The 27448-nt window shown below is 41.8% G+C and overlaps 1 protein-coding gene across 6 annotated transcripts in view; it reads left to right on the top strand.

Moving 5' to 3' along the window:
* The window catches only part of WDFY3 (WD repeat and FYVE domain containing 3), a 190932-nt gene that overhangs the window by 93246 nt on the left and 70238 nt on the right, over nucleotides 1–27448 (top strand). For all 6 annotated transcript variants that reach the window (XM_084286230.1, XM_084286228.1, XM_084286227.1 and 3 more), the window contains 7 exons: nucleotides 2382–2575; nucleotides 4734–5191; nucleotides 14462–14639; nucleotides 15677–15891; nucleotides 17446–17558; nucleotides 19885–20116; nucleotides 22472–22572. In XM_084286230.1, coding sequence (XP_084142356.1) covers nucleotides 2382–2575; nucleotides 4734–5191; nucleotides 14462–14639; nucleotides 15677–15891; nucleotides 17446–17558; nucleotides 19885–20116; nucleotides 22472–22572 — 1491 coding nt within the window. The remainder of the gene's footprint in view (nucleotides 1–2381; nucleotides 2576–4733; nucleotides 5192–14461; nucleotides 14640–15676; nucleotides 15892–17445; nucleotides 17559–19884; nucleotides 20117–22471; nucleotides 22573–27448) is intronic.

The following is a 27448-nucleotide window of genomic DNA, read 5'->3' as shown; positions in this document are numbered from 1 at the left end:
GATAGAGCTGTACAGGAGAAAGAGGTAAGAAACCATTACTCAGAAAAGTTGTGGTTGTTGTTAGTGCAGTATGATGGGGACATGAGCACAGTGGTAATGTATCCAGAGGTCGGCAGAGGTTTTAGGTCAGCACACACAGTCACACAAACAGGCTTTATTGAGCCTTGTGCTGTTTCATCCCATACTCAAAGCCTCAAAGCTTAGTTTCTGGCTTTAAACTCTTGTGTCTCTTAAGGTTTCTTGAATATTCAGTAACTAATGAGAGAAATTCAAATGAGGAATTTAGGTGTCCCCAGACCCAGACAGATTCACAGGGTGGTCAGAAATCTAGACTGAGAGTGGGGGAATTACAAAATGTTACCTCGCTATTTGTGAATCATAGATAGTCCTGGGTTGGAAGGGACCTCTAGGGGTCATCAAGTCCAACTCCTGGGGTCTCTTCAGAAGATAACTCCAGCAGGAGATGCTGCAGTTGCCCTATGGAGAGGTGCCACCAACTTCACTGCCTCGGGGTTTGAGGTCTCTACTTCTGCCATGTCCAAGTCTGTATCTCATCCAAAGAACATAAGAGAAAGCAAGAGGCAAAAACTTGAAAATGAATCATGCAAATTGGTATATATAAATTAGAGTGAATGTCTTGACTAGCTCATTAATAATTTTTGTAATTTAAACTGCCTTTGTAATTTACGGTTATGAAGAAAATGATCTCTTTTGATGCCATAATGTAGCATCGTTCCATTAGCTTACTCTGTTCTTACCTTAAGTAATTGCACAGGCCACTACTCTTGCTATTAATGCTGTGCTAAATACCTGTTATATGTTCTGTAAAAATTTCCATTTCTTGTTTATTATGTTTTCAGAATGGATTTTCAATTAATATTGCACGTGTTCTTCTGCATATCCAGTAAACTTGAGAATAATGATTTGTTTAAGCTCTATCACTCTTGAGATGGATCGTGGCAGAAGAAAACTTCTGCACTGTCCTGCAATCCTCATGGATAAAGTGAATTGGTGCTCAGTCAGTGCTTGAAGCTTGGCTGCTCTTTTTCAGAAGCCCGGTTACATTTGGGCAATGAACACAATGTAATACAAACACGATCCTTAAGCAAAATAGCCAACAGTCTTCCTTAAAGATACAGATTTTGTTGCATTTTTATGTTCTTTCTGTCTGTGAGTCTTCAAACTCTAGCACAAAAAGAATAATGTTTGTTGAAGTGATAGGATCGGTGAGGAGGTTATTAGAACAGGGATGGGTGGGCACCATGGTGGGCTTGGGGTTTGGTTGGGTGCTGAACCCCCTCCATGTTTTGGGCTGAGGCCAACTGTATGAAGTTCAACAAGACCAAGTGCCAGGTCCTGCATCTGGGGTGCAACAACCCCAAGCAGAGCTACAGGCTGGGAAATGAGTGGTTGGAAAGCTGCCTGGCGGAGAAGGACCTGGGAGTGATGGTTGATAGTCGGCTGAATATGAGCCCACAGTGTGCTCAGGTGGCCGGGAAGGCCAACAGCATCCTGGCTTGCATAAGAAACAGTGTGGCCAGCAGGGGTGGGGAAGTGCCTTTCCCACTTTACTCGGCTCTGGTGAGGATGCACCTTGAGTACTGTGTTCAGTTTTGGGCCCCTCGCTACAAGAAGGACATCGAGGTGCTCGAAAGAATCCAGAGAAGAGCAACGAAGCTGGTGAGGGGTCTGGAGAACAAGTCTTACGAGGAGCAGCTGAGGGAGCTGGGGTTGTTCGGCCTGGGGAAAAAAAAGGAGGCTCAGGGGTGACCTTATTGCTCTTTACAGGTACCTTAAAGGAGGCTGTAGTGAGGTGGGGGTTGGTCTGTTCTCCCACGTGCCTGGTGACAGGACGAGGGGGAATGGGCTTAAGTTGCACTGGGGAGTTTTAGGTTGGATGTTAGGAAGAACTTCTTTAGTGAAAGGGTTGTTAGGCATTGGAATGGGCTGGCCAGGGAAGTGGTGGAGTCACCATCCCTGGAGGTCTTTAAAAGATGTTTAGATGTTGAACTTAGTGATATGGTTTAGTGGAGGCCTTGTTAGTGTTAGGTCATTGGTTGGACTAGGTGATCTTGGAGGTCTCTTCCAACCTAGAAATTCTGTGATTCTGTAACTGTACCCTTGTTTTCAGCAGCCTTAGTGAAAAACACTGCAAGAAGAGTATCATTGCAGTTCTGTTTTGTTTAGCCTGAGAGAGGCAAACAGCAGTAAAAGTTGTTAAAAATCTGTATGACTAAAACCCTGTCAATCAATTTAAGAAGTAAAACTAAATGCTTTTCATGTTCTTTGTTGTTATTTGTTACTGACTGTATTTTTTGTTGTTGTTGTTGCTTGTGCTCCTATCCTTACACCACTCCCATCCCCACCCCCAATCTGCATAGGTATTTTCAGGGAGTTTGGTGGTGCGAGATGTGTGCACAACATTGTGAAGTATCCCCAGTGTCGACAGCACGCACTGATGATCATTCAGCAGTTGGTGTTATCACCTAGTGGAGATGATGATATGGGCACTTTGTTGGGACTGATGCACTCTGCTCCACCTATGGAACTGCAGCTGAAAACGGACATCTTGAGGGTAAATGAAGTATTGCTTAGGACGTTTACTCCAAAGCCACTCATTCCCTTTTTTTATACTTGTTTTTAAAAAGAATACACTGAGAAGGGGATTTGGATGGATGATGTTGAACTACTGAAGTTATGGTGTTAAAATGAGTACATTTGATGCATTTTTTGGTTTCTATCCGTCCATTGCAGTTTTCAGAATCACAGATATTAAAGCTAGTGAATGAATTTGTGATTTTAGTGCTAATCACTTGTAATCAGCCTTAGGAAATGAGGTTCTCCGACTATGATGATCTTCTCTGGCAGGGTATTATTCAGTTAAATACATTGAGAATACATGGGGAAAAAAGTAAGCATGTAATACACAAGTGTTTTTTCAGCACTAGCTTGTGTTTTCTTGAGGCAGACTTGCTTTGTTATTAAACATTTAGAACTAATGTAATGTGGTATGAATCAATATAAATGTTAATCATGGTAACTGATAATTCATGGGGGTGGGGGGGGAGAACAAAAACAAAACTAGCAAAACACTTTTAAGCAAAACAGTGGAAACGTTGGAAAGGAAGACTGGGAGTGGAGGAAGAGAAGACTGTTCTTTCTTACACGTTTTTTTTTGGTTGCTAATGTAGACCCACAATTTCTTCTCAAAATAGCTAATGCTATTTTTAAAATTAACATGATGATATTGTGTGAGGGTAGAAAAACTATGGCAAGTAGTAATAGGTAAATGAATTTTACTGGAAAGAACTCACACATTTAGGTTCGTCTCTGTTATAAGGAGCTGCAGTGTTGCTCTAGCTGAGGAGCAGCCTTATATTATTCTGCAAGAGAAAAAGGAAAGGTAATAAAATGAGTCATTTTACATTTTTTGTATATCAGTGTCTTCACTAATTTTTAAGTGTGTCTCATTCATGATACTTAAGGGCAGAGAAAAATTACTGCAGTTCCCATTGGATTTAAGGTAGTATGTCAAGGTTCCTGACTCTTTGTCTGACCTGTTGTTGTTTTTGCCTGCCGTCTGTCCTGTGTTCAGAAGCTTTGGTGATGGAACTGACAGCCCAAAAATGTGCAGTGATATGTCCCTAACTATTATCCAGGTTTGGCAGGAAAAATTAGATAATGCCCTCAAAGGAGTGAAAAACAGTCTGTTTCATTACTCCTCAAAACAGCATGACTCTGAAGAAATAAACACTGGGTCGTGGAAGACTTATTTTTTTCTAGCCTAGTTTGTTGTACCAGGGATGGCTTTCTACTGTCTGTGATCCTTCATAGAAAGGATTTTTTTGGTATTCATTATTCACATGTGGGTCAAACTTCCCATGACAACTGGCTTGTTTTGGTTGGGTGAGATTTGTACCTGCCCCCATTCACCCTGGTTTCACAGAGGTATTTATATTATCCTGTGATACCTTTTATTATTATTATTCTACAATCACGCATACTGTGGCCTTGTGTTCATTCAGCCAGTAACATTTTCTACATATTTGTTTCCATCTCAGGCTATTTTTGATTGACTGCTCTTTTAAAGCTATGTTTCATTCAGTTCAAAGATTTATGGGTTTCATTGTAGAGAGAGGCTAAATCTAAGAATTTTTGTGCCTTTTTTTTTTTTTTTGCTAAATCTTTGCTGTTGTGTTGTGTTTGAGTGCCTGTAGTACCTAGCCAAGTGCTTATACTTCATATATTTTTACAGCCTATGTTAGTGTTCTCCAAGTTTTTAAGTGGTTTGATTTCTTGTAGCTACAGGCAGTAGTTTGCCCGCTCTTGTTTCAAATTGTTTGTGAAGTATGGTGGCAGAGCAGATGCCTCTCTAACAGCTGTAGTCTCTTAGTGGTAAGGCAGAGAATTATTTGGTGATTTTGGGTCCATTATAGATGTAGTCAAGCCTTTTTTGTTGGCTGGATCATTTACGTCCTTACTATCTAATTTCTAAATTAGGGATAATGCTTTGCTTCTTCCTCCAATCTTTGTCTTTTTGTTTTGTAACCTCTTGATTACATGGACTTTTACAAAGATCTCTGGAGACTTGATACATTACCAAATTCTGACAAATACTAATAATTTTGCTTGTATCTCAACAGAAAATATTCCTGTGTTTTTTTCAAGCTATTAGTAATGCTGCAGGGTTTTTTTTCTTCTTTGTTTTGATGTTGTTTTTTTTTTGTCTGTAGGCCCTACTCTCTGTGCTAAGAGAGAGCCACCGCACAAGAACTGTTTTTAGAAAAGTTGGTGGATTTGTGTATGTCACGTCTCTGCTAGTTGCTATGGAAAAATCTTTGTGCTCACCACCAAAGAATGGCTGGGAGAAAGTAAACCAGAATCAAGTGTTTGAACTGCTCCACACTGTGTTCTGCACATTGACTGCAGCAATGCGCTACGAGCCAGCCAACTCTCATTTCTTCAAAACAGAGATCCAGTATGAAAAACTGGCAGATGCTGTTCGCTTGCTTGGCTGCTTCTCAGACTCAAGAAAAATAAGCCCATTGAATGTCTTTCCTTCAAATACACAACTATTTCAAAGACTATTGGAGGATGACCTAATACCCCTGGATTCTGTCTCACCTATGTTAAGACACTGCAGCAAACTTTTTATTTACCTCTACAAGGTAGCAACAGATTCTTTTGACAGGTATGACCTTTGCTGTTTTTTCCTTGGTATTCCCCTAAGTAGTTTCCTTCAAATGTCTTCATTGCAAGCTTTTATATACCCATGTTAATCTATTTCTTTGTTCCTTTACTCCAGTGAGAGGAATAAGGTGTCTGCATCTGACCAAATATTGACTTAGCTTGCTGGTGTTCTCAAGGGTATGCAATATTCCCTCTGATGTTGAATGTTTTTGTTATGGTAGCAATTAAAATACAGATGTCAGTTTGTGATTATATTTGCTGACTTCAAGCAGCCCGTTGGTTGATACGCAGACTACTTGGTTGCTTTGTCATATAAAACGACTGGAACTTTATGCATTTATTAAGCCAAATGAAAAATTGGTTGTCGAACGTGACACCTTAACTTATTGTTTGCTTTAATATATGAGACTGGAAACTAAGTCACTGGATAATATGATGAATTTACTTTGTTTTAGATGGATAGGCATGTTCTACAAAGCTCTACCTAGCCTGAAATTGTTTTAAAAATGAGACAAGTCGTAGATTGTTTTAAAAATGAGACAGTCCTAGATTTAAGCAAGTAGAATTTAATGACACTTGACATGAGGAATGAAAAGTAATGCATGTCTTTTAGGTTGATTCAAAAATGACAACAAAGCGTATTGAAGTATGTGTTTAAGATTTACTTGTCTGAAGGTAATTCTTACTTAAAATACAAGTTACTAAGAAGTAAAATATAGACATAGGCTTTATATGTAGGTTCTGCACCCCAGCAAATTAATGAACATAACTCTATTTTCTCAAAGATGTGCCATTGAATTTAGAATCAAACCAAGGATCTGATTTTCCAAGCGTGGCAGGTGTGAATGTGTATGGTGAAATCCTAATAAATCTGCAGGTTGGTCAGGCTTTCTTCAAGTAGGTGACTAGTAACATACCAAAATAATGGTTTTGTTTATGCAAAATTTGCTTCCAAAGTATCAAATTATCATCTGTAGTTTAAAAAAGACAAAACAACAGTGACAAAAACAAAACAAAGAAATCACCAACCAAGTAAAGAAATGAATTTCTTATTCTCATTTTGAAAGATCATTAAAACATTCAGATTGAGGGAGAAAAATGTGTATTAAGACTGCATTGCACATGCTTTAGTAAATTGTAATACTGGCTAACAGTAGAGTATGAGGATTCAATGGGGTAAGTAAATCCCATAGTGCTCGGGCATAAGCTACGTCATTAATTTCCTTTTTTACTTTTGCTGTCATCTTCAGTGACTGCTTTTTCCCTTCTTCAATTTTCTGATGCTCAGTTCTTGTAAAGTTCATGTTGCTTTTACCTCTTAACCACATTGATCATACTCGCTCAGGCTTTACTTTCCTTCATTTCTGCTGTCTGATGTAAAAGTGTTCTGTTCTGTAAGCGTGATCATGTTGATAAACTCTGCGAATACTGACCAAGTGCTGCAGGGTCATGCCACACAGCAAGGATATGCTTTTGCATGTCCGCGTGTTCACCTGGTGCATGTTGCTCAGTAGCGTCCTCTGTCGTCCGTGTTGTTTCTGAAGAACAGATCCTAGAAAAGACTTCATTGGTGATGGCTGTGGAAAACTAACAAGCTTTTGGCCTCTGGTTTCTTCTCTAACCTTTCTGTCCTACCCCTGTGTGTTTTGTCTGTAGTCGTGCAGAACAGATCCCTCCTTGCCTGACAAATGAGACTTCTCTCCCCTCTCCCTGGGGTACGCCAGCTTTGTCCAGGAAAAGGTACTGAACCTTTTAAGATCAGTTGATCTCAGTTCTGTTTTCTCACTGTTGTTTCTTCATTCTCATTTTTCTCTAAGTGGCTATTATTTATGAGGTGTATGTTTTTGCTTTTATATTTCCTGGGTAAAATAAACATAAAGGTATGTTTCATAGCAAATTGTAGGTAGTGATGCCAATACGTGACATCCAAATATCCAAATATCTCCATACACCTGAATCACTTGGAGCTAAGTTCCTGTTTGAAAACGAACAAGGTCTGCATAAGAAGTGGTCTAAGGGAGATATAAATTACATTATCAGGAGCAGCTTGAAAAAGTTCAGACAAGGCTAGTCTATCAAGTAATAGAGCAGGATTTCTTTTCCCCTAACTAATTTTTTTCAGGAAGAGGTACTTTCAGTCAGAAGGTTGATGGCTTGTTAGGGTGTTCATTCATAACAGTCAGATGGGCTTTTTACCTTGTCTACTGCTTCCTTTCCCTCCTTAGCGGGGTGATACGAGTAATGTATAAGCATGGGTAAATGAATTTTTTGCAGTTGGTGCTGACATATTGGTAGATAACATTTGATCAACAGTTTGGCAGAATTTTGAGTTCTTTTCTCTGCCTAGGGAAATGCTTTTGAACTGTTTTCCCTGTTTTTATGAAAGTACTTCTTACATGGAAAACTACATAGGGAAGTTAGTGAATTTTAAAATGCTGTGCAAAACATACACTTAATGTTTGCTTTTAGGTTATACCTTTTGGCTATATTGCTCACAGAAAAACAAATTGTCTGGTTGTGATGGGTATCCCCTTTCCAGGTCATTGTATGCAGTGTTGAAGGGCAGGCAGTTTGACCATCTGATTGTTTGTGAATCATAGGGAGTATCGACTTGGAGTTTAATTTGGATCTCCCTGTACTGCTGTATTATAATTTCCAAGTGTATTTAATGAGGTTGATGTGATAGTGATGGTTAGGACGTGTACAAGTAAAATTTGTGCTTAAAAGTAGATGGAAGTTTGTTCTTACAGAGCATCTTGGAGTAGGGTTTCATTAGACTGAAGAACTTTGCTAAACACAAGCAGGTTTTTGAATTGTATCCTGTAAATTTTGTGTTGAGGCTCTCAAGGTGATGTTGTAAAGCAGCAACAGTTTTCTTGTTCAGATGTGGGTCGGAAGATTTTTGCTCAAGTACCGCTGCTAGGATGCATGAAAAAAAATGGCCCTTATTTCCATCTCAGCATTAAGAAGGTGAAAAGGGTTAAGGTGCTTACTGTGAGTAATAGAAGAGCAGAACAACTTGTCACTACTTAATCATGTTATAAATGAAGTCTCAACTCAATCTGAATTTTGTAATATTTATAAAACAAATATTTCTAAAAGGTATAAAAGGCAAGTAAACAGCACTTGCTGCACAGGGAGTCTACGTTCCACCAACATTGACACATGAACATCAAACATTCTGAATATACAGAACATGGCTTTACATACTAACCCTGAGTATGCCTATACAATCAGAAAAGGCAACAAACAATCCTTTAAGTTTCATGACTTAACAGTCTCCATTTTCCATTCCTTTTGAGCGATATGACTTGCTTTAAGTTGTCAAGCAACTCAGCCTTCAGGCCTTATGTATCCCATTCTTCCCGGATCGAAGAAGAGCGTATTCATCTCCTTTTCAAGGCCAATAGGCCTGGGTCAAAAGGCACGTCCAGGTCACCAGGGGGTATAACAGCAAAAGCCTTCGATGCTTTCCAACCCCCATGGCCACACTCCCAAATCTCCCCCTTCTTTATTAATATCAACCATTTTCTTGACATGAATTACCACTCCATATACAACAATCACATTTAAGTTTCAAAGAGAAAACCATGACTACTTCTACCTACCTGGTATTTCAAGCACTAAGTTCGTTTGAAACATTAGTGGAAGAGAGTTTGTGGAAATACTTGGGAAAATTGATTTGTACAGATAATTTTTTTTTCTTAAACCTGTTGCTATAAATTGTGAGAAACAGTCTGTAGCCAATAACTTAGGCTCAGGCAAGGATCTCAGTGGAGTAGTAATTTATTTGCGATTGCAGTGGCGGGTGCCCCACAAGCAGGAGAGAGCGCATCTACTAGTTCCAAAACACAGTTTATATACCTTTTGATGGCAGGACCCTCCCCTGTTTCCCCACTGAGTGGGTAATCCAGGTTCACAATCTATCTGATGCTTCACAAACAATGCATGGCCTTCAGTTGCCAGCCTGTTAAATTTCAAATTTCTTTTGACATTTTTACTGCTTGAAGTGGTAATGTTTCTTCACTTATCTGACTTGACTTGACACCATGATTTTCACCTAATTGTCCTAAGGAGTCTGGTTGTCTGCATTTTACAAGGTCGCCTGCTAAGCTTTCTTATCACTGTAAGCATATCTCAGTACCACATTCCTTCCTTCTAAACAAATGTAACTCTGCAAAAACAACATTTCTATTCCCACATTTCCTCCCTTTTCTTTTTTTTTTTTATAAACTGTTGATTTTTGCAAAACCTTTTTCTAAGGTGTAATTTGGTAGATTTCTTCTTCTTCTTTGCTTTCTTTGCTTTCCATCTCCTCATTATCACCTTATCTGAGTAAGGTGGTAGCTCCATGGTCATTTGTTTCAATAGTGCGGTTTCAGTTAACCACTGTACTAGTCCTCTTACACAGGGGATAATACAGCAACCAATGGCTGTCAAAACTCCTACAACAACTACAATCAAGTATGTAAATATGCCTACTTTTTCTGCCAATTCACTGGCAAGGGTGGTAAGCCCTTGCAATGCTCTAGTTACTGAGCCATCTGGGACAGTATTGTTGGGTGTAAAGGTGCAACAATGGTTGCTCAGTATCACACACACACCTCCTTCCTCCGCGAGCATCATATCTAATGATATCCTGTTTTCCCAAGCCATTTTGCTGGTGGCATCTAGTTGTTCAGCAATTCCTCTCATTGCATCCCTGGTATATTTGATGAATCTCTGCTGATTATAATAGATATAATTAATCCAATCCACATTTTTATTGATTGTTACCCACCAAAACAGTGACTCAAACACTGCAGAAATTTGATTTCTGGTTTTATGTTCATCTGGAACTCCTCTAGGTACCCCAATAGAATCTATGTATACTCTATCATCAAATGATATTCCTAAGCCTCTTTTCTTCTGGGTATTTGTGATGTTTCTCTTTCAAATGCCAGGGTGAAGGGTATAGCTAATTGAACAAGTGCACAAGTGCCTTCCCAATCAGATGGTAGGGTGGACCGTAAGATCTTCCCTCCACCGTACCACCAGAGATCTCCCCTGGGGATCTCAAGTCTTGAGCAGTTTCCCATCAAGTCCTTGGTAGCAGAAGGCAAATTCTCCCAGATGCCAGGTAGCACTCACACCCTGCCGTGAGAGGCAAGCTGTACGGTTACCTATAGCTGTGGAGGATACAGGGGGAACCGTGATATTGTTATCATGCAAGAAACAGTAAAGAGAGACTTACAGGCCTCATTTCCCCAGGCAGTCTTTTCTTGGTACAATGCAATCATACATCGCATCCCTTGGGAGTCTTTGGTCCACCCCCATGGGAAGGGCACTATCTGGGCAATCAGTCGTCCCGAGGCACAAGCATAGCAGTAGCTACGGTTGAGACTCTGGACGGTATATTTGACCCATTCTATCCAGGCATTCACATCCCCATACCCTGTTTGAATCTCAAATGTTTGAACTGCCACATTTCAGAGGGCCTCCTGTTTTCTCTCCTGTTTTCTCCTTGAGTTTCTCCCTTTCTCTGATGGCAATAGAGGATTGTTTCCATACATCTATTCTCAGTCTGGCTGTTGTGTCTCTCCCAGTTATTTGTTCTCTCTGCTCAATTGTCATTGGGCATTTAAATCTCCACAAGCTAACACCTCACAAGCATCAAACGTGACGGCTTGTGGTATATAACCCTCTGTCACAGTCACCCATATTTTGATGGGGCATCCCGTTTTTGCTATTATCTGGTCATGCCTTTTCCAAGTTGCCAATTGACCGAGGCCTTCTCTGAGGCCTACAATCACTAAAAACAAAATTAGTAAAAGATTTTTCCCTGTAAAGATTTTCAAACCTTAGGTTTCCAAATAATTATCTATACAAAGATATTTCCAAATATACATATACAAATAAATATACAAATAAATATACAAACATATTTCCAAATAATTATCTATACAAAGAATAAGATGTACACTACTACTGTAACAACCCCCCCTTGGAAGCACTGCAATTCGCTATAGGTCTGTCCTTTCTCTCAATCACAAGTCACAGTCGTTAGTTACCTGTGAAAATAAAAGGTTAGTTTACAATTGTAAGCTCTTATCCTGCTCAGAGTCCACTATGAGATTTTTCTCTTCAATTTCAACTTCCAACAAGTCTTTTGTAGGAACAGCTTCCCAGGTACTAGCGTCGATGGATGCCTTCACTCGAGTATAGTGAGTCCAACCTTTTTCCACAGTTCTTACGGCTGTTTCAGTGGTTAGTAATTGTCCTTCCCATTCAGGCCAGAGTTGACTAGTTCCAGGTCCGAATCAGGACCCGGTTTCCTGGGTGATGGTGGTGAATGGGGAATCCCAAAGGTGGGGTTTGAGCCAACAACCCACAGGTCCTGAGAGATGACAAAGAAGAGGACAACCCCAGAATACAGTTCTTAAGAAAACTCTCTTGTTTTGAATTGTGGTATCTCATCCCTTCTGCCCAAATAGGGCAATCTGAACAGCATCTCATGTGGTGAAATTCCTATATCCTTTCTTGATGCTGTTTGAGCCTGTAGGAGTAAGCATTTTACCCAAGGAAGTTGGGTTTCTAACACTAATTTAGTTATTTGCTTCTTTAATGTCTGGTTCATTCGCTCCACCTTCCCAGAAGAGGAGGGGTGCCAGGGGCTGTGAAAATCCCACTCAATCTCTAAGGCCTGCTTTAACCCTTGCAGTAAAGCTTACACCCATCCAGTCACATGGTCAATTAGGACAAACAAGTAACTCAGTAAAGTTTACCTGTATACTTTGGAAAGGTCAAAGCCCTGGCTCCCGTCCCCTTCTGGATGGGTTACAGAAGACTTTTTTATTTACCTTTTGACATATGGTACATCCTCTGCATATGTGCTTCACTACAGTGTATATGTCTACACAGACATACTTTCTTAGCACAACATCACACATTGCTTGCATCTCCCAATGACTCTTCTGATGTAAAACAGTTAATATTTGCCTCATTATCACTTTATTCAGCATTTCTCTCCCATCAGGGAGTATCCATTTTCCTTCAGACTTCATGACTCCTGATTCCTTAAAAAATCTTTCTTTTAAAACTTTTTAGTTCTTTCTTAATTTTCAACAATTCCCTGAATCCTCTCTGGATTTATTCTTCGTTTTCCCTCAGACATTAGATGCCTTAAATACCTGACTTCTCTTTCTCCATATTGTAATTTATTTTTCAATACTCCCAAGCCCTGCTTTCCCAGAAAGTTGAATAGCTTGTTAGTAGCTTCCTTTACAACTGTTTTCTCCTGTCCTGACAATAGAAAATGATCCACATATTTGTAACATTAATACCTCCTTGGGAGGTTGTAATTGCTCCAAAATCTTTTTTAGAACTTACCCAAATAGATAGGTGGCCCTGTAAACCCCTGAGGTAAAATTGTCCACCTATGTTGTTGCTTCCGCCCCCATTTCAGGGTCTTTCCAGTCAGAGGTGAATATACGGACTCATCCCCTAGTACTTTCTCATTCTGACCCCAAGTCTCTTATATAATTTCTGTGTTGCACACTATTATTATTCCAGCCAGGATTGGCAAGTGGGTATTTCTGCCGTGCCGGTATTACCCCTGGTCCTGGAGGATGAGCTCTTTCCCATTCTTGTATAGCAGCTCTCCTCCTGATCATTCCCATTTCTTTCCCTGTAAACAACATACTTACAGACATAATTCCCTCCCCCAAGAGTATAATATGTCAGGTCGTAGGAACTGGTCTAATTGTTCAGCTAGGCTGTTGGGGTCCTCAAATAAAGACTTCCTCTCCTTCTTAAAAGTCCTAACCTCTCTGCTGGTAAGGAGGGGGGGGTAGTTCACCTAAGAGGATACATAGTTAGTGTTAGTACTGTTAGTATCAGGGAAGGCAAAATTCTCAATATATCTTCTACCTTGTTCTAATTCTTGCCAGAGCCTAGAGTACGATCCTTCTTTAGGGACAGTGTTAATTACAGTCCATGTCTCCTTTCCTGGAGTGACTACTGCTGTCACAGGTACAATATTAGGATTATAGGGAGCATAACTTGGCTCCTTCTCTGAAAAAGGAATCTTATTGTTTACACATAAATTTAAAGCCTGAATTTTCATCAGACCTGTATTTTGGTCAAAATACTGCTGTTTCCTTAATTGGTTCTTTTGTCCATACTGATACACAATATTTAACCTTTTTTTAATTGTTTTTCTTTCACAATCCCTCTAATTTTGGGATTATGTTTCCAATTTCTTATCATTTTTCAGGAAGAACTATTAGTAGGCACTCCCCCAGGGATATCTCCCTGTCCCCTGGAACTCATATTTCCCATTTTTCCTAGCCATCGCCAGTATGTTGCTACAGAAATTTCCCTTCTGCAGTGTACCACACACTAACATTCTGAAAAATGGGGGTGTACCGCCAAGCACTTCCCCGTGCAAGCGTTACCGCGCACCTATGAGTTTACCAGATTCCCTGGTGTATTCCAAGCACTTCCCCGTGCAAGGATTACCGTACACCAGATTCCCCTGATGTAGTGCCAGCACTTCCCCGTGCAAGGGCTTACCATACACCAGATCACCCGACCCCCAAGGCAATACTTAATATTTCCTACCTTGGTCTGTGCACAGAGTTACCGGATCAATTCTCAGTTAAACTGTTGCATAAGATGTATGTTTTCCTTCTTAGGAATAAGCATATACGATAAATACTTGGACTATGTATGCAATATAGAAGATTGATAGAAAACGAGATTGTTGTAACAGTTGTTGGAACGCTCTTAGCCTTCACATGGGCTGCTGGCAGGAGTGTATACCCAGACAAACTTGGTTCCCGTAGGTTAGTTTGAGGCTGCCTACAATTGTTTGTTAGTGTCTTTTATAAGTATTTGTTAAAGAAAACGGGGATTACTATGTTGCAAGCTGAATCCCTTCCAGAGCACAGGAAGGGTGGTAGCTTCTGCATGCTGCCACTGCAAGTAGAGTGGAAACAAGGAAGAGATTAGGCAACTTTTATGTTCTTTAGGCTGTATAGCACCTAGGGAACAGATGACTCTCAAAGACACTTGATTGCAGTAAATTAAGAGTCCTCTGGGTTGTCTTTGGGGAAACACATCCAATGGGTTTGAGAAGAAGAAAGTGCTTGGGATGTTGACCTGAGGGAAGGAGAAGGAGAGGCATGTCTGCGTACCAGTCTAACTTCACAGCAGCTGTTGAAGAATAAAATAAAATGCAAAGCTCGTAATACATGGGGTTGTAATGGTGATTTGTTTTTCTGTCCTGCAGGCACACATATCATTCTGTTTCGACGCCTCCTGTTTGCCCTCAGAAAAACATACCTGATGTGAAACTCCAGACAGGTTCCACGTCTGTGCAAAGCTCTGACGCAGTTGTTATCCACCCTGGTGCTATGCTTGCAATGCTGGATCTCCTGGCCTCTGTTGGATCAACTACACACCCAGAGGTAGAGAAAAAATCTGCTGTCTTCAGCTTTGAGAGAAACTAGTTTAAAGGATGGCTACAGAAAGTAGAAAAGAGGTGGTGTAAACTTAATTCATGCCAAGAAGCTAATATGTTTCACAGAATTATCAAGTTATGTAGTTGATTATATAGGAAGAGGTCTGATAGAAATTTTCTTACGTTAGCTTGGATTCGCTTATTTCTTTCAAACGCCTGGCAAAGATATATAAGTTCAAAAATACTATCTGAAATGGCTGTCAGATATGCTTCCAAGCATTGTGATGAGTGCTTGTTTGCCCTAATGTGTAGTATGCAGAGGACATGGGGTTGGACATTGCAGCTTGGTACATACGATCTGTTTGAAATAGCTGGAATAAGTTTTGTCTCTGAATGGTACTACCTGCTTTGTACAACTCCCAATCCCAAACCCCTACTGGTGGTTTGTATGTGAAGGATTTGTTGCAAGTTTTTAGCAAAAAACTTGCTTTAATGTTTTATATTTGAGATGACTTCCCTGAAGAACACTTTCTATTAAAAAAAAAGTTTGAAAAGTTTACAAGAATTTACAAGGCCTTTTATGTTGTCCTCTACTGGTGATGAGCATGGAGATGTTGTGTATTCAGGGTTTTAATTTGGCTGTTATGTTGTGTATACCTTGTTTTCTACGGATAATAATGCTGATAGGTTAGTAAAAATAGCTTCTCTGTCAGAAAAATAATTTAGTGCACTTTAAGCAGAGCTTCTAAACTGACTCTCTTCTCTTGGGGAAAGTAGAGGTTAGAGTAACCATCAGTAACCATTTTTTTTTCTTCACAAGGGCCGTGGTAGTCCTTCATATCGCTGATTTTTTTTTTTTTTCCTCTTCCAAAAAATGATGGAAGTGTTCATCGCTCCTGCAAGATGCACATGCATCTGAGGACTGGATATTTTGTGTATCAATTGCTTAAGGGTAGTTTTCCTTTAGTTATGATGCATAAAGGCTTCCTTCTATTTGTCTTCTCTGTTTGTGTCCTCTCAAACACACTTTTTCCTTTTTTTCAGCATGCGCTGGACCTCCAGCTAGCAGTGGCCAATATCCTGCAATCTCTTGTACACACGGAGCGAAACCAGCAAGTCATGTGCGAAGCCGGGCTTCATGCACGACTTCTACAAAGATGCAGTGCTGCTCTGGCTGATGAGGACCATTCTCTGCATCCCCCACTTCAGAGGATGTTTGAAAGACTGGCTTCCCAGGCCCTGCAGCCAATGGTGCTGAGGTCAGAAAGATGCCGTTGAACTCCTGCAGAGCTGAGTCCTTGTGCCTGCATTGTGGCTGGCTGGCTGTAAATCGCTTGGATTGTTAGAGAGCATAAATGACCTTGTGTGGTAGTGATGGCACAGAATCCTGTTTTACATTTTCTTAAATAGACCATCTCACTTCTGTTAAGTGCTGTGTACCCCTGGAGATGTTGGGCACCAGGGGAAGGAGGAGTGTGGTGGGGGGAAATATGTTTATTTTTTTCCACAGAGGTTGCACTGAACTTCTGTAATTCTTTCCTTCCTGCAAATAATGAGTAGCTATCCAAAATGCTTTTCCTGGCCAGGTTGTTAGGAAGAGGAAACGTGATGAATGTAAAACGATACTGCCATAGAAGGGAATTGATTCCTAGATTCTGTGCAATGTTAAATATCTCAAATAACAAAAGTTTCAGGCTAGCTGTTTGATTTGGCCCTTTACTTTGTGTGAAGGGAACAAAGGATTGCTATAAAAGAAATGTCTGGAAAAATCAAGCCTTTGTAGCAAGAGTTGGGCTTGCTGCTCTCCTCTTCAACTTTGGTAGTGCTGTCTGGCCTTACTTGGGACAAACTCTGTTGTGAAGTAACATTTTCTGAGAACAGACAAAGGAATAAGTAAAAGAAGTGGCTTTAGGTTAAAAATTTGCATAAATTGTAATGATGCATAGTGATGCATAGCTTTGAAAAGTTCATCTTTTAAAAAATGTATAAACATTTTAAAAACATCCTGGATGTTTTTACATCTGTGCTGCTTCTAGAGAAGCACATTTGAAAAGTTTGTCGTGAGCGTATTTGGAAGCATTTGATAAGTACACATGCAGCATTATGATACTTTGAATTGCTTGCTGGATCTCAACTAGCATAAGGAAGGATTTAATTTTATAATCTCCTGGGGGCTGCTAAGTGGCTGACCTGTAGCCAGAACAACTTGTCTGTTCCCTTTAGTGGCATTTTGTGGTACTGCAGTGAGCATGCGTGTTGTTAATCTCATCACAGGGACTTCATCTTCCCCAAACCATAGATATGGATCATACAGATAACTGTAGATACAGACATTAGAGACATACATAAACACAGATGTTGGTAGCTGCGAAACTATCCTCTACCTAAAATGGGACAGATGGGTTAACCAGTGCACAGGTCGCTTTCTCACATCAGCCTGTGGCCTGTACTTATAGGTGAGTTCAGCTTGCTGGGTATGCAACAGGGAACATCCTGATCCTCACCCCTAAGAATGCGGTAGCCTTATTGCCAAGAAATCGGGTGCTTTGTTCAACTATTGAAATAATGGTAATGAAATAATGATTGAAATGAGGGCAACTTTTGATAGTATGTCTTCAAAATTTGAGTTGTTCCAGATGGATCAAGTGTGTTTCTTGGAATTATTCATTACTTTATTCAGCTTCTTGGTTAAAAATCTATTTAATACAAGAGATTGTCATCTTCTTGTTTGAGTGGTGTTTTATTTGGTTTGTTGCCGTTCTGGGTTAAAATCTTTACGATACAATTTGTAATTTTTTAATCCTCTTTCCTAGGGAATTTTTATGCTTGGGAAATCCTTTAAATTGCGGAGCTTGGGACAAAAAGCTGTTGAAGCAGTACCGAGTGCACAAACCAAGCTCACTGAGTTTTGAACCGGAAATGAGAAGTAAGTGCTAAAGTACTGGAAATTTGTGTAATGATCAATGATATCCCTCTGTTGCATACTTACATATATTAAAAAAAAAAAAAAAAAAAAAAAAGCATAGATAAACATGGAGAAGGACCTCACTTTGCCCCAGCCTTGTGTGAATGTGAAATCATCAGGACAGTTAGATTAGAATTAAACATGGAGGGACCATGGTAATTTATTTCATACACATACAGTGAGGTAATGATAATTTCTGATTTTATGAATGTTAACTATTAAATATGAAGCACTTGTTTACTGGGAAGGTGATGGAGCACTGGTACAAGTTAGGTTGCCCAGAGAGGTTGTGGAGTTCCACTCCTTCCAGATACTCAAAGGCTGCCTGGATGTGCTCCTGGGCTAAGTACTAGGTTACCCTGCTTGAGCAGATTCTGTGATTCCATGGTAGTAGATTGCTTTTTAGGTCTTTAATAAATGCTGAAATCGTAGTTATTTAACAGTAAGAAGAAAAAATATTCTCAGATACTTTTATGTGCCCGTCATTTCATGACATCTGTGTAGCCTCTCTCACAGGTACAGCAAAGTGGCAAATAAAGTAACTGAAACTGCTACATGCAAGCACAACTGTGTTGATTTTAGCTACGCTCTAGAACTTGGGTCATCATTAGCATCACTAGTAATGAGTTTTAAACTCTCCGTATTTCTTTGTAACCCAACAAGAAAAACATGGCAGAATCTCAGTTTCATAATGATTTCTCAAAAAGAGGTAGAAGTTGGATTGGGGGCATCCACTCTGAATTACTTAAAATTCAGCAATTCCCTTTTTTAACCATTCACTATTTTTTTGTAACAGATATTTATGTTTTCCCTCATTGCTTGTTTTCAATATGCTTACTTCCCTAATGTATTAAAACTTAGATATTTAATATTATGTGGTAACCATGTTACACTTTAAGGGAGTGGTAAAGATTTTAATGGAAAGCACAGTCACACCATCCTTGGGGAAAAAAAAAAAATCAGCTTTGGTTTTCCTCATGTAATTAACTTTGAGAGAAGGTATTAACAATGTATTTTGACAGGATACTCAATAGGCATTGTTAGATCATAGATGCATATGCACTGTGAAAATGTTCATTATACCTTTGTGGGGTTTCCTGTCACTATCTGTCGTATAGAATTCCTCATACAGCAATGGCTCGTCAGCTACAATTATCGCACTAGAATAATTACATCTGTTTTCCAGATACTAAATGAATCAGCCTTGTAAGCTGTCCTGAATGTCTGTAATGGGCTGTTTGAGTTGAATATCAGTGGATTCTTCTGGCCTATCTGATCTCTTTCACACCCGCTCTTCCCTCTTATTATCTATCTGTTGTAAAGGTTGGGAGCAGCCACTCATGTAGTAGAGGAAAGACACAGTGGGTGGTAGTACTAGGAGAATATTGCTAAGTTTCCAAAGCATGTGATATTTATTTTGATAAATAAGACATTGTCTTGGTCATCATACAGCCAGTCGTAAAGCATTGTTAAAACTACTTTAATTGAAACGTTTGGATTATTTATAAGGAACTAGCATGTGTCCTGGATGGTGCTAAGCTAGAAGCATTCAGTACTTTCCCTCCACTGTGTATGCAACCCTGATACTTTCTTTTCTATCTCTGAGGTAGAAAAATGTGACTGAATTCCCTCCAGTGTGTGTGATGTCATCAGGTTAGGTATATTGGAAAAGAGACGAGAGATTCAGATTGTCTCTATGTCAGCCCTGCATTTCTGTATTTATGTTTAGCAGGGTATTATGACAGTGCAGGGGAGGAGTAAATGGTGAAAACTGACAGTGTGAGCTGGAAAAGTTACTAACCCGGGGAGGGAAGGCAAAGCTAGCTCTCTGGATATACCAGCAGTTACCGTGTTAAATTACTAGGCACAGCTTTTTGAGTCTGCCTGCTTATTGTGAGCTCCGATACTTTGAGTTTAGAGCTGTTACATCTGATAAACACAAGGCAGAGGTTTTCCTGTTGGTTAGGCCATGTAACAGGAATGCTTCCAAGGCTTGTGGAAGGAGTGCTTTCTGGTGCGAGGTAATGAGGTGGGTTGTTGGCTCGGTTTCTGGCATTACCGCTGACTTGCTGTGCTGTCCATCATATGAGATGTTCCTCTCTTGGTGTCAGCTGAATTGTTTGATAACAAGATCAGTGCTTCCCAACTCCCAATCTCCTAACCAAGAGGCTCAACCTGACATTGATTGTTCAGCCGCTGCACTGGAAGCAGTTCCTGAACAGTCCCAATCAGTGGCCTGTGAATGCCTCCTTTTTGCAACATTTTGTTTCTTGGCTTCTTACTGTAGATAGCATGGTTACCTCGATGGAAGGTCTGGGTTCAGACAGCGTCTTTGGTTTGCATGAAGACAGCCACTATCGGATAAGCAAGAGTCTGCTCAAGCCAGCAGAAGGTAGCACTGTGCCCCTGACAAGAGTCAAGTGCCTGGTGTCCATGACAACACCACACGACATCAGGCTTCATGGATCATCCCTTACTCCTGCCTTCATCGAATTTGACACCTCTCTTGAGGGGTTCGGGTAAGGTAACACGTGCCTCTCGAGGAGCAGAGGGCACAGTGCCATGTTTCATTATCTTCTTCCTTCACGGTAATTTTTAAGGGACTATTCTCAACTATTCTCAAACTGGAAACAAAACAATTCTTTAAAGAAAAGACAGGAATACTTGATGCTGCATAAACTTCCATTCTGTCATTAATGACTTCAAGCCAGTACTTGCTTGCCATGTGTGCAAGTGTAAGCCCATACATATGTAAATGTTGATAGTACCCTCTTGGATCTAGATTTTGTGCGCCTTTTATAATGAAGGGATGATAATATACCCTTGCACACAGTAGCTGCTAGAATCTCCATCCAATGTCTTAATGGCCCAGGTGCTCTGAAACCTGCTTAAAATTGCTGAAGAACTTGGAAATGGGGAAGCAGGAAAAGCAGATAGATATGTCAAGCAGAAACTATGTTGAGTCCCAATAAGTGGAAAAATTGTTAATTAACTGGAGGTGTAACGTAAATGTAACACTTATTAACTCCTTTTATATTGTAGCACCTGGTGTCACTAATGTCTTGCTTTTTCTACCATGATTTAACTCAACTGTTCAGAAGATTAAAACATCACACCTTTGTCAGCGTATATTTAAGCCAAATATTTTCCAAAATGGCATAGAAGAAAAAAATTAAAATCCTCATTTTGTCCCATGCTAAGCACTAAATATCTCCAGACCCGCTGTCGAAATTCAGGCTGAGATTATGATAAGACAGGTATTCCTTAACTGCATGTGACCTGATCCATAGATGGGCAGAAAAGATTTGGAAAAACAGTATCTCAAAGAGTTCAGTGTTGTCAGGTGCACTCAAGTCAGATGATTGAGGATGAAATCCTGAATGATAAGTAATTGTTCTGAATTGTTCAGAAGCTTGATTAAAAGAGAAAACATCTTGACTAGAATATTTTAGTGAAAGGTGTTTTTAGTTGTACAAACAAACAGTAATGGAAGATGGTGTGAAACCCAAAAGCATAACAAATTCTAATATGAGAAGAGCAGCTCCTCTTTTTCACTTTAGTCTGTTTTTATGATAATTCTGGGAAAGGCAGAAATCATCTGTTTTCCAGAGCTGTTCTACAGTTTCATAGAGCCAGCAGCAGCACCATCTGACAGAATTATTTCTCTTGTCATTTTCTTCCCAGATTTAGTATTTAGGTTACTCTTTTTCTTGTGTCTTTTTCTGTTCTGATATGGCCTTTGACAGAACCAGTTGCTCCCGAGTACTGAAGTTCCAGTTTATTAGGGACGACTGGTGTGAGAGCATAGGCTAGCCTGGGTAGTTTGGGACTCCAAAATCTCCAAGTCAAATGTTGGTCAAAATTCTGCTCTATTTGCTCAAAAAGAGAGGAACTTTTTCTCCTAAGGACAAATTGAATTAGGCTTGCAAGATTAATTGCCACTGTGATTGCTCTGGGAGATTTGCATCTGCTGCTTACACACCCAGAAGTAACCCACATAAGGCACCTGTTACCCCTTGTAATTTCACTGGGTTACCTATGAAGGCTGCCCTAATCAATCAAAAGATGTAAACATATTTTGGTCTGTTTTCAAGTGCCCAGGGTGGTTCATGAACCCAACAGAGTCAATAGTTTTTTGATGGACCCCTGCAATGCTTGTAATGCCAATGATGGTAGGGGACTTGCCCTGCAAATGACATTTTCAGGGATGAAGGAACAAGTGTATGATGAGAACTGTAATCAAGATGAGGATAGCTATGACCAGAACAATGGACTGAGGGTATATGTCAACAAAGTGATGATTCCCATGGGAGTTCACTTCACCACGGGTAGGCTGATCAGTGAAACCCTCTGGGCTCATAAAATCCTGTGGTATCTAGGGGAGGTACTCCTTATATCTGTTCCCATTGTGTCTGCAGCAGCGGTGGCTCTTGTAACGACCATACTTAGCTATAGTTCTGCAAAACAGGGCCTCACTGTGAGAGTAAACATACTTACAATAAGGACACCATTCTAGACATCTCCCAAATCCTTTGAATCTTTAACTAACTGAGTTTTTCAGAGAGAGCAGAACATCTTGAAGGCTGCAAAGGGAGTTATGGTTGTTATGGTTCCGCAGGACGGAACATTTTATGCTGTGGAGCAGCATAAGCATAAGTCTTTGTGCCTTTGCACCAAAGACACATGCTGCCAAAAGTCTCTGTATTGAAGATCTTACCTCACAAGGAGAAATCTCGAGGATTCATTTCCATATAAATTCAAGGAGAGTGATAATATGGTTATGGTATGTTTTTCTAGGCTGTATTTTGTTTGTATTAAACTCTGGTTATGCTGACTTTGATAAACTAGTTTGTTGCTCATCTTGTATTTAACAGCTGCCTGTTCTTGCCAAGTTTGGCTCCACATAATGCACCTACCAATAACGCTGTCACAACAGGACTTATTGATGGTGCAGTCGTCAGTGGTATTGGAACTGGTAAGTATTCAAGTCTTGTTACTGTTAGCAGTATTTTCTATCTGATAATGTTTAATTCTCTTTTATTTCTTCATAAGACAAGAAGTGATGTTATGGTGTTGGATGTTGCACATTAATAGTTGAGACCTTTGTGTATCTTGATGTTTCTGTTGCTGTCAATTTTTGCCCTTGAGTGAATGAAAAGCAATATAAAATACAAATGTATGATGGCTTGAAAATACAAGGCTTTGAGCAGAAGGTCATATTGTTAGAAAGAGGAGTATGTGGCCAGTTCTCCTTTGCTTTTTGTTCTTGTGTTTTCATGCGCTTGTGTGTAAAGAATCTGGATGTGTTAAAAACAAGTTGAGGTACCAGTGGTCAGAGCAAAAGAAACATGGGATGGGTTCTAATGCTGTCCTTGTGGCTTAGTTCTGCTGAACTCTATTGAATTTATTACAGATGTAGTTACATACATTATGGTATGCTATGGTGCTAACTGAATGTGATCCGTTAATTGAAATAAATGTTAAGTATTAAAAACAAAGCTAAAGTTTCACTGCAGTAAAGTGGAATTAGTGTTACACAGTGTGAGAAACACTCCGTAGCCAATAACTTAGGCTCAGGCAAGGATCTCAGTGAAGCAGCAATTTTATTTGCGATTGCAATGGCGGGCGCCCACAAGCAGGAGAGCGCGCCTACTAGTTCCAAAACACAGTTGATATACTTTTTGATGACAGGACCTTCCCCTGTCTCCCCACTGAGTGGGTAATCCAGGTTCACAATCTATCTGATGCTTCACAGACAATGCATGGCCTTCAGTAGCCGGCCTGTTAAATTTCAGTTTCCTTTTGCCATTTTTACTGTTTGAAGTGGTAATGTTTCTTCACTTACCTGACTTGACTTAACACTGTGATTTTCACCTAATTGTCCTAAGGAGTCTGGTTGTCTGCATTTTACAAGGTCGCCTGCTTAAGCTTTCTTATCACTGTAAGCATATCTCAGTACCACATTCCTTCCTTCTAAACAATGTAACTGTAAAAACAACATTTATATTCCCACAACAGTAATTGATCTCTGTGAGTTCTTTGTTGTTCTGTGGGAGCTCCCCTAGAAACAAAAAGGGGTCAGGTGCATGTGGGAGAGAGATGTTCATCAAGGAATGGTGGGTGGGTCTAACTGAGACACACCTATCTCATCATGATACTAACCCTCTCTTAGGGTCTGACCTATTTCCCCCCTTTTTTTTGGTCTAGGAAACTGAAACTTGGGTGTTCTGAGCAAGTGCAGCTTTAGACTTGATTTTTGTCTTTAGAGTAGGTGGGAATAGTATACAATTCTTGATGTACTTCATTTTGAAAGAAACTTCTGCCGCTTGCCGAGGCGATTGGCTCCGGGGCAGATGCGTTCTGCAGCGGAGCGGGGGATCAGACAGACAGGGCTAATTTTTCCGGCATCGAGCCCACTTGAGGGAGCCGCCAGGACCCGGCAGCCCTTGCGAGGGAGGTGAACGAGGCGTAGGCACAGCCAGCAGTGCCCCCTCCCTGGCCGTTCAAAAGCTGCCCCCAGGGCGCGTGTGGAGATCAGGGCAGGCAGACAGGGTGGGGCGTGGCAGTTCGCACAGGCAGGACGAGCAGGAAGGGCAGAGCGTTTCCCCCCCCCCCCCCCCGGCCCATAAGAACCAAATGGTCTACCGCTAGCTAAGCTGCAATGGTCTCCACCAGGCACAGTGCTCTCTCTAGGAAGTCTGTACACACCCAGACTGACTGCCCGCTCAAAAAATGCAGCAGTTCAGGTCTCTGGATGCAGGGAGTGCCTGAGCCTGTTGCTGCCATCTGTGGGAGGCAGAGAGACTGTGTGCGTGAGGTGCAAGCAGGTGGACGACCTGGTCTGCCTGGTGGCAGAACTCAAGGACGAGATTGAGAGGTTGAGGGATATCAGGGAGTGTGAGTGGGAGATAGACTGGTGGAGCAACTCCCTGCAGGGCCTGCAGGTACCGGGGTGAGACACCCCAAATGGGGGTGGACCCCCTGCCCTGTCACCGTCGGGCAGAGGGAGGGGACCTGGGAGTTGAGGAGAAATGGAGACAGGTCCGTGATCGTCATCACAGGTGATACCCCCCACACCAGCCCCACCTTTCCAGGTGCCCTTACACAACAGGTTTGAGGCCCTGGAGCTTGAGAGACTGGTAGCTGAGGATGAGATAGAAGGTGTACCCTGGAGGATGCCTAGGGCAAGGAAGTTGACTCCATGCTTCAGGACTGCCTCCACCAGGACAGAAAGAAGGGTGATTGTTGTGGGTGACTCCCTTCTCAGGGGAAGAGGGCCTTATTTGTCGGCCTGACCCTACCCGTAGGGAGGTCTGCTGCCTCCCTGGGGCCAGGGTCAGGGACATTGCCAGAAAGCTTCCCAACCTGGTTCACCCCTCTATTATCCCCTTTTGATAGTCCAGGCTGGCAGCAATGACATTGAAGAAAGAAGCCTGAAGGCTATCAAACTGGACTTTAGGGGACTGGGGTGGTTAGTGGATGGAGCGGGAGTACAGGTGGTGTTTTTGTCCATCCCCGTGGTGGCAGGGAGGGGTACAGAGAGGACATGGAAAGCCCACCTGATAAACACTTGGCTCAGAGGCTGGTGCCAACACAGAATTTTTGTTTGTTTGTTTGTTTTTTGACAATGGGGCGCTTTACTTGGCACCTGGCCTGATGGCTACAGACAGGTCCCTATCTCTAAGGGGAAAACGGATCCTAGGCCAGGAGCTGGTGGGGCTCATTGAGAGGCCTTTAAACTAGGTAAGAAGGGGGATGGGGCTGAAACAAGGCTTGTTAGAGCTGTGCCAGGTGGAACAATGGCAAGGCCAAGGGAGAAGGCAGTGCCCCAACTGAAGCGCATCTACACTAATCTGTGATTCTGTAATGCACGCAGCGTGGGTAACAAACAGGAGGAGCTGGAAGCCATCATGCCGCAGGCAGGCTACGATTTGGTTGCCATCATGGAGATGTGGTGGGACCATTGTCATGACTGGAGTGCTGCAATATCTGGCTATAGGCTCTTCAGAAGGGACAGGCAGTGTGGAAGGGGTGGTGGTGTGGCTCTCTATATATCAGAGAGATTTTTGATGTTGTGGAACTTGAGGCTGGGAATGATAAGGTCAAGTCCCTTTGGGTTAGGATCGGCGGGAAGGCTAACAAGGCAAGCATCCTGGCGGGGGTCTGTTATAGACTGCCGAACCAGGATGAGGAGACAGATGAGGAGTTCTACAGGCAGCTGACAGAAGTTGTGAAATCATCAGCGCTTGTTCTCATGGGGGACTTCCCAGACATATCCTGGAAGCACAACACAGCCCAGAGAAAGCAGTCTAGGAGGTTTCTGGAGAACGTGGAAGATAGCTTCCTGACACAGCTGGTTAGTGAGCCTACCAAGGGAGGTGCCCCGCTAGACCTTCTCTTCACAAACAGAGAAGGACTGGTGGAGGATGTGGTGGTTGGAAACTGTCTTGGGCAGAGTGACCATGAAATGATAGAGTATTCTTGGCGAAGCCAGGAAGGGGACCAGTAAAATCGCTGTATTGGACTTCCAGAGGGCTGACTTTGAGCTGTTCAGGACACTGGTTGGCAGAGTCCCTTGGGAGGCAGTTCTGAAGGGCAGAGGAGTCCAGGAAGCACTCTTCAAGAAGGAAATCTTAAAGGCTTAGGAGCGGTCTGTCCCCACGTGCCCAAAGACAAGCTGGCATGGAAGAAGACCAGCCTGGCTGAACAGAGAATTGTGGCTTGAGCTTAGGAGAAAAAAGAGGGTTTACAATCTTTGGAAAAGAGGGTGGGCCACTCAGGAGGACGATAGGATGTTGTGAGGCAGTGCAAGGACAAAATTAGAAAAGCCAAAGCTCATCTGGAGCTCAATCTGGCTACTGCCATTAAAGACAACAAAAAATGTTTTTTACAAATACATCAACGCAAAGCAGAGGACTAAGGAGAATCTCCATCCTTTACTGGATGCGGGGGGAAACATATCGACAAGAGATGAGGAAAAGTCAGAGGTGCTTAATGCCTTTGCCTCAGTCTTTAGCACAAAACCAGTTGTTCTCTGGATACCCAGTACCCTGAGCTGGTGGAAAGGGATGGGGAGCAGGATGCAGCCCTCACTATCCATGAGGAAATGGTTGGTGACCTGCTACAGCACTTGAATGTATGCACGTCGATGGGGCTGGATAGGATCCACCTGAGGGTACTGCGAGAACCGGGGGAAGAGTTGGCCAAGCCACTCTCCATCATTTATCAGCAGTCCTGGCTATCGGGGGAGGTCCCAGTCGACTGGCGGCTAGCAAACGAGATGCCCATCTACAAGAAGGGCCAGAGGGTATACACAGGAAACTATAGGCCTGTCAGTTTGATATCAGTGCCAGGGAAGCTCATGGAGCAGATTATCTTGAGTGTCATCACGCAGCACTTGCAGGGCAACCAGGCAATCAGGCCCAGTCAGCATGGGTTTATGAAAGGCAGGTCCTGTTTGATGAACCTGATCTCCTTCTATGACAAAGTGACGCGCTGGGTGGATGTGGGAAAGGCTGTGGATGTGGTCTACCTTGACTTCAGTAAGGCTTTTGACACCGTTTTGCACAACATTCTCCTAAAGAAATTAGCTGCTTGTTGCTTGGACTGCCGTACGCTTCGTTGGGTTAGAAACTGGCTGGGTAGCCGGGCCCAAAGAGTTGTGGTGAATGGAGTCAAATCCAGTTGGAGGCCGGTCACTAGTGGCGTTCCCCAGGGCTCAGTACTGGGGCCAGTTCTTTTTAATATCTTTATTGATGATCTGGGTGAGGGGATCGAGTGCACCCTCAGTAAGTTTGCAGATGACACCAAGTTAGGTGCGTGTGTCGATCTGCTCGAGGGTAGGAAGGCTC

Source organism: Netta rufina (genome assembly GCF_964035555.1).
Source record: "Netta rufina genome assembly, chromosome: 4".
NCBI classification, from domain to species: Eukaryota; Metazoa; Chordata; class Aves; order Anseriformes; family Anatidae; genus Netta; species Netta rufina.
This window is presented reverse-complemented; position numbering and strand designations above follow the sequence as displayed.